The sequence below is a fragment of the Fomitopsis serialis genome (assembly GCF_022376445.1).
Source record: "Fomitopsis serialis strain Sig1Antser10 chromosome Unknown B0H18scaffold_837, whole genome shotgun sequence".
Taxonomy (NCBI): Eukaryota; Fungi; Basidiomycota; class Agaricomycetes; order Polyporales; family Fomitopsidaceae; genus Fomitopsis; species Fomitopsis serialis.
In genome coordinates, this window is record NW_025955797.1 from 1 (window position 1) to 7,119 (window position 7,119).

Consider the following 7,119-nt stretch of genomic DNA (forward strand, 5'->3'; position numbering starts at 1 on the left):
TGCAGAGTCTAGGCCGAGCGTCCAAGCCTCGGCGCCGCCAGCGCAGTCAGTTCCCGACAAGGAGAGTCCGATCCATCCCTTCGCAAATGTTCGAGACGCGACCTATGCACCACCGACGACCCGAAACTTCGGAGCAGCGCCTACGAAGTTTAAGAACCGGGACGGCTCGTATACGAATCTTGCACCTGTAGTTCAGGCCCAGCTGGCCGAGTCCGTCTTCAAGCGCTCCATGAGCACGCCAACGGTCCCGCTGACCATCGAGGAGTTGCTGAGCATCTCGCCCGAGCTTCGGAACCGCTATCGCGAAGCTGTGACGCCCCGAAGAGTGACGCACGACTCGAACCCGACCTCAACGAACATGGCTGCGTTCGAAGAACTTCCGACACACGACCCTGCGTTAGTAGACTGTCACGACAACGAGCTTGACCCAGACGCCACCATCATCCCGACTCGTACGAGACGTACCTGAGGGTGTTGCCTCGAGGCGCGATACCTAGCGAACTCACCGTCGCGGCTGAGTCCCATTCGCTTCGAACGATCGACCTCACGATCGATCGTAAGGAGAAGGTAGCCTGCATTCTCGATCCCGGTTCTCAGGTCATCTGCATGTCGGAAGCACTGTGCTATCATCTCGGTTTATCGTTCGACCCGACCATCGTCCTCAGCATGCAATCCGCGAACGGCGGAGTGACCGCTCGCTCGGCCTTGTTCGAAACGTACCATGTCAAGTCGGCCCGATCACCTTGTATCTCCAGATCCACGTCATCAAGCGCGCGTCGTACGACGTACTGCTAGGTCGACCATTCGACGTCATCACTGAGAGCCTGGTGAAGAACTTCGCCGATGAGAATCAGACCATCACCCTGTTGTGCCCGAACACGTCCGAACAGATCACGGTACCTACGATGCCTCGAGGACGCCGAAGTTCCAAGAGGTTTTTCAGAAGAGGCAGTCGGGACTTTTGAACACGTAGTTCAGGCCGACGATGACGAGCAAGTCGCACTTGTGATCGACTTCGAAAACGATACCCCGTCCATTTCTGCCTATGCCAACATTCATCTCTCGAAGACCCAGTTCTCGCGGCTACGTATCTCTCCGTTCCACATACCTATTCCAGTTTTGTTTTCGATGAAGTCAGGACAGCCACCGAGGCTACGAGATCGACTCAGCATACCCCGTCATACAATTCGAAACCTTCGAACACGCATACATCTTCGACCACTTCTCCGAACACATTCTCCCGTTCGACCGACTTACCTACGTATACCCGCACCGGCCATACCCACGACAGTACCGACTCGTCCGAGGATGCTCCTGATGTGTCCACATTCGCACAGGCAAAATCGAAGAAGAAGTACAAGCCGGTCGCACTCAAGACGAGACCTGTTCTCGGGTCCGTCCCCGAACAGTTTCGTATCGTTCGCGACATCAAGGGAGATCCGCTCTCTACGATGCGTGAACTCAACCCCAACCCACCTCCTTTCAAGCCCGAAGGTCGCTACACGGCCGAAAGGGCAGCTGTCTCGGATAAACTGCACGACGATGATCTGTTACAACCCGCCGAACGCGATCTACTGCACCACTTCATGGCTACGAACAACGACGCGTTCGCGTGGTCAGACAACGAACGTGGCAACTTCAAGTCCGAATATTTCCCACCCATAGATTTTCCTGTGATCCCGCACACGCCCTGGGTCCAGAAGAACATCCCTATCCCTCCTGGTCTGTACAAGGAGGTCTGCTCGATGATTCGTCGCAAGATTGACTCAGGAGTCTACGAACCTTCGAACTCGTCGTACCGTTCGCGATGGTTTTGTGTTGTTAAGAAGGATGGCAAATCCTTACGGATTGTTCACAGTCTCGAGCCTCTCAACGCAGTCACGATCCAACACTCTGGTGTCCCGCCGACTCCCGAGCATCTCGCTGAACAGTTCGGAGGACGAACGTGCGGAGGGATGCTAGACCTCTATGTCGGCTACGACGAACGCTATATCGCCGAAAGTTCGAGAGATCTCACTACGTTCCAGACACCGTATGGAGCCATGCGACTTACTACGCTTCCTATGGGGTGGACAAATGCAGTACCCATCTTCCACGACGACGTAACCTATATACTTCAGCCCGAAACTCCCGAACACACTGTACCCTACATCGACGACGTTCCGCTCAAAGGTCCGGCTAGCGACTATGGTGGCGAAGTCATCCCGCAGAATCCTGGTATTCGAAGGTTCGTCTGGGAACATTTCCAGAACCTTAATCGGATCGTCACTCGAATGCGCTACGCTGGTGGAACGTTTTCGGGAGTTAAGAGTGTGCTGATAGCTCGAGAAACCATGGTCATTGGCCACCGCTGCACGCCTCAGGGACGCCTACCTGACGAATCTCGAGTTGCGACCATCCGAAACTGGGGCGCCTGTCAGACCTTGTCCGATGTTCGAGCGTTTCTCGGCACGATCGGAGTGTGCAGGATATTTATCAAGAACTTCGCGCACCGGGCCGACGCGCTCGTCCGTCTAACAAGGAAGGATATGCCCTTCGAATGGGGCCCCGCACAACAGCAGGCTCAGGACGACTTGAAGCAGGCCTTGCTCGAAAGCCCAGCACTTCGTTCGATCAATTACGACTCGACGGCACCTGTTATTCTGGCCGTCGACACGTCCTTCATTGCAGTCGGATTCCTCCTATGCCAGTGCGACGAGGAAGACGCCAAGCGCAGGTACTACAGCCGATTCGGGTCAATCACGCTCAACGACCGTGAACGTCGATTCTCGCAACCAAAGCTTGAAATCTATGGACTGTTCCGCGCTCTTCGAGCGCTTCGAATGTATGTCATCGGGATTCGAAACCTAATCGTGGAAGTCGACGCCCGCTACATCAAGGGCATGCTCGCTAATCCTGACATCGCACCGAGCGCGAGCATTAATCGCTGGATTGTCTCAATTCTCACGTTTCACTTCACTCTCGTGCACGTGCCCGGGACCTCGCACGGGCCGGATGGACTGTGCCGAAGAACGACGCAACCAGGCGACGCACATAATGGGGTCAAACTACCGGTTTGTTACCCGGCCACCCGACGTGAGATTCACCTATAGTTGCCCGGCCACCCGACGTCGGCCGACGGTGTGACTCCGCCGTTGTTGTCCGGGTCGGCCGACGGTCAAAATATCCGGGCGCGCGCGGATGGGCCGACGGGTCGAACTGCGATGGTGTTCCCGTCGCGGCCGCCCACGAGGGCTCGCAGGGTGTGTGCTGGGATTGGCATTGTGTGCCGTCATCCCCCGCGGGTCGGCCGACGGTGAGATGTTGGGGGACTCACAGGTCGGCCGACGGTCAAAACTCACCATATACACCCGGACGGCCGAGCGTGCTCCGGATGCATCTGTACCTCGTCGGCCGGCGGTCGGACAGGACGTTGGTCCCATGGCGGCCGGCCATTAGGCAAGCCATGGCATTCTGGCCGGCCGAGGGACCGCGGATCGACACCATTGGGATTGCTTTTCAGGGGAACCACTATTGCCCGGTCGGCCGACACCTCTTTTCAACGGTCCCATTGCGGCCGCAGCGACGTGTTTTCTACAATGCATGCATCTCCACCCGGTCGGCCGACACTGCACTACTGTAATTATGCCTGGTGGGCCGCCGTCCGGACACAATGTTGTGACCCGGCCGGCCGACTCCTTGTCAAACCGCTGATATCTGAGCGGCCGGCGCTGATAATTGATAACAAATGTGTTGTCCATTCAATTTCTCGGCCGGACCCCAGTGGAAGGTATCTCCTTCCGCGAAATATGTGTCGGCCGGCTGTCTGTCTGTTCCTTTCCTTCGTGCTGGCTGGTAAATCACATTTCACCTATCCCACACACCACCAGTGCACACCCTCAGCATTGCGAATGCAGCCCGGATGCGCCCTAATGCAGCACTTCAATCACTGCGTAATCATGATAACGATGCACCCCCCCCCGGAGAGTCCGGCCCGAGATCCCATAATGAACTGATCACAAGGAGATCTGCCCGATCTTCCGGGAATGTAAGACCATTACTAGACATTTACCAGCCACAGCTTTTGCATGCGACTGTTGTACAAACTATACAGACCCACCGAAGATCTCATCGAACCTTGGCGACCTGATCAACACAGTTTCCTCCCGCCATGCCGCACGAAAGTCTCGACATGCGTGTATCCACTTATATGGTTACGTTGTACGATTACAGACTGGCTTGTTCGGCTGGGACTGCCGGGCAGAATGTGACACCCGCGCCGGACCCCGACTTTAGTCCGGAAATGATCGGCCAGGCACACCAAATGGTCGACATCATTGCTGAAGCCTTTTCTCGTCGATGTGAGCATGGTCTACGCCTTGGCAACACGCCTAAGCTCACTGCATAGCCAAGTTTTCGTGGATTGGAATGCAGAGGATTATGCGGAGGCTATCCCGGCGGAAATCTCTGACCGGACAATGCCCCGCCTTCATCGCGCCATGAAGGAATTCCCGCCCCTTGAACTTGGCGACGGTATCTTCACACAGCCCGCCACCGCCATCGATGCAGCGGGACATATACTGCTTTGGTACCTGCCTGGTATCCTAACGGCCGCGCAGAAGGCAAGCCTTGTACCTTCCCGGGGTACCCATTGATGCTAACTCACAAACCCCTCAGATTAAGATATGGGAAAATACTTTCCTACTCAATCCCATGCTCGAGAAGTGTCGTCCGCAGCCTTCGCAAACATGGCGGAAGCATCCGGACAACTTCGCGGCAACCGGACAATGGGAAAGCTTGGACCCCGGCTGCATATCTTTCTCTCCGGGTTGGTACCAGCAAGGTCACCAGGTACGCAGCATTGAGCAGCAGCAGTGCTGGACCAACATTGTCTCTCCAGGGTACTACGTATCCGCCACAGGTGTCCTCGACGTTGTCAGATCAACAATCTCCCGGCCGGGATTGGTTGCGGGCAATGACAGAGCAGCACACCCTCATTGCAGGCATGCTCCGGATAATTCATCCGGAGTTGCATGCTATGGGCTATGCGGCCCTCGCCTCAACTCAGATTTGTCCCGACATCGCGGACGTTCTCCCCTTGTGGGGTAATCCATTCAACGCGATGTCCGTTATAACCAACCGCCGAACGCCACTCCACGTCGACAGAATCTCGGCAAAGGACTTGTACGATCTCCTTATAACGATTGGGGGGGACGACAACACGGTGTTAGAGCTCCCGACCCTCGGCCTCAAATTGCAGTACGCCGGCGGTTGCGCGGCTTTGTTCTCTGGTTCCCTGCTCCCTCATTCCGTGTCACGTTCTAATAGGGAGAGGCTATGCGTAGTATACTACATGAGGCCCCAAGTGCATACATGGGCCAACGTTAGGAAGACCAGTTGGCTAACGGTCGACTTCTAGCTAGCTATCAGCAATTTTGCCTGTATTTCATGACCCGAAACATTGTTAAACTGCTTGGTTCTGCCACGGTAGTGCACCATCACAGCATTAAAAGGGGACGCGTCCTCCGCCGGACACCCGCCACCGGACGCCCGCCACCGGACGCCCGCCACCGGACGCCCGCCACCGGACCCCGCCACCGGACGCCCGCCACCGGACACCCGCCACCGGACACCCGCCACCGGACATCAGGCGGCGGACGCATGTTGAGTTAGGGAAATTGGGATGGCGATAACGGTATAAGGAAACAGTTTGTATTATCTCCCCAGGTACATGATACCATAGGCAGTGTCAGCATCCTTTTGTAGCACCTTGTACATATGTTGCCTGTGACGGCACACCTCCGCATACCCAGGATACTTTCCGCTCTTCCGGTTGGCGGCATGATCTGCCCACCGTTTCGTCTCGTACTCAAAATATCTCCGGACAGAATCCAGCTCCCGGCGGAGGATATTGTCCTCTTCTTCGGCTCGCTCGAACTGTGACCGTGCTCGGAACCAATGCACACGGTGTACTGTAAAAATCATGATTCTGTAGATGTACCGCGACCGTGACCTGCTTACATTCCGTCATTGTCTCATTTGCGTTCATATCGCCTTGAACATCCGTCGTCCATATCCAGGGTAGCCGGGTATGTCGCTGCCCCCTCTGGTTCGGTTCTACGATTGCTGTGCTGACCTTCAAGTCGTCAGGCACCAATTTCTGGTACTTTCGAAGTGTTGACGTTGTTGCTCCGAGCACTGTCATCGCATGCCGCACCTTCCTGTACATACGGGCCTGGTGTTCCACTCCTTTCTGAACAGCATGCACATCCGCCCACGCCCGTGTCTTCCGCGACTGAGACTTGGCATCGCGCACCTTCGCCGCATTACAAATGACTTTTGGCTGAGCAATATCCGCAATTGGTGCAAGATGTCGTTCGCTTGCCCGATTCGTAGCTCCAGTTCCGCTTTTGCATATGGCTGCACGTCCGCAGTCTTGATCGTGTCGACAGAGTAGGACGATGGAAGTGACAACAGCCGCCACTCCGCTGCCCTCCCATCTCGCTTTCTTGATTTCGGAGTAGAAGCCGGGACATTGCCTGTTACGTTGGGCCCGGCGGCTGCTTGGCCGTTGTTCTGCATGTCTTCCCAGTCGGATAGGTCACCATTGTCGTCGATAACCTCGGTATGCTGCCGACCGTCGTCCCATTCGTTCGTACCCACAATCTCCTCCCCTTCCTTAGGAAGCGCTCGATCCGGAGTTCGAGCCGTTTTCTCTGTTTCGCGATGTTCAAACGCTGCTCTGCCGTTGTCTTGGTCCCATAGGCCCTTACTACCCGCTGCAGCGCAATTCTGTCGGATTGTGAGCATTGAATGTCGGACGGCCGGATTGTAATTACGCACTGTGCATCCTCAATCCTCATTCCCTCAACCATCCACTCCGCTGCTCCGACGATGATGTTGTTATCCCCTTCCTTTTCGGTCAGACCGATTTGTATTTCCGCCCTTGACGGAGCTACTCTACATGTCAGCGATCAGTGGTGTAATATCCGCCACCCGCCACTCACCATGCTGGCCCTGAACCTCAAATGCGTCCATCACTGTCACATCCTTCACACGTTTTTTGTGGGCTTCTGCGACCGCTGACATCCATTGAGCCAGGATGTTGGCTTCGATCCCGGCTTCCTGATCCTCCAGCGC

The 7,119-nt window shown here is 55.9% G+C and overlaps 1 protein-coding gene across 1 annotated transcript; it reads right to left on the reverse strand.

The window, feature by feature from the left end:
- Positions 1 to 5,694: 5,694 nt before the first annotated feature.
- B0H18DRAFT_899411 (uncharacterized protein) lies at positions 5,695 to 6,208 on the reverse strand (the record flags this gene model as incomplete). The annotated part of the gene is made up of 2 exons (XM_048041443.1): positions 5,695 to 5,951; positions 6,001 to 6,208. The coding sequence occupies 2 exons, from the start codon at positions 6,206 to 6,208 to the stop codon at positions 5,695 to 5,697; spliced, it is 465 nt and encodes a 154-aa protein (XP_047884180.1).
- Between the last annotated feature and the right edge of the window lie 911 nt (positions 6,209 to 7,119).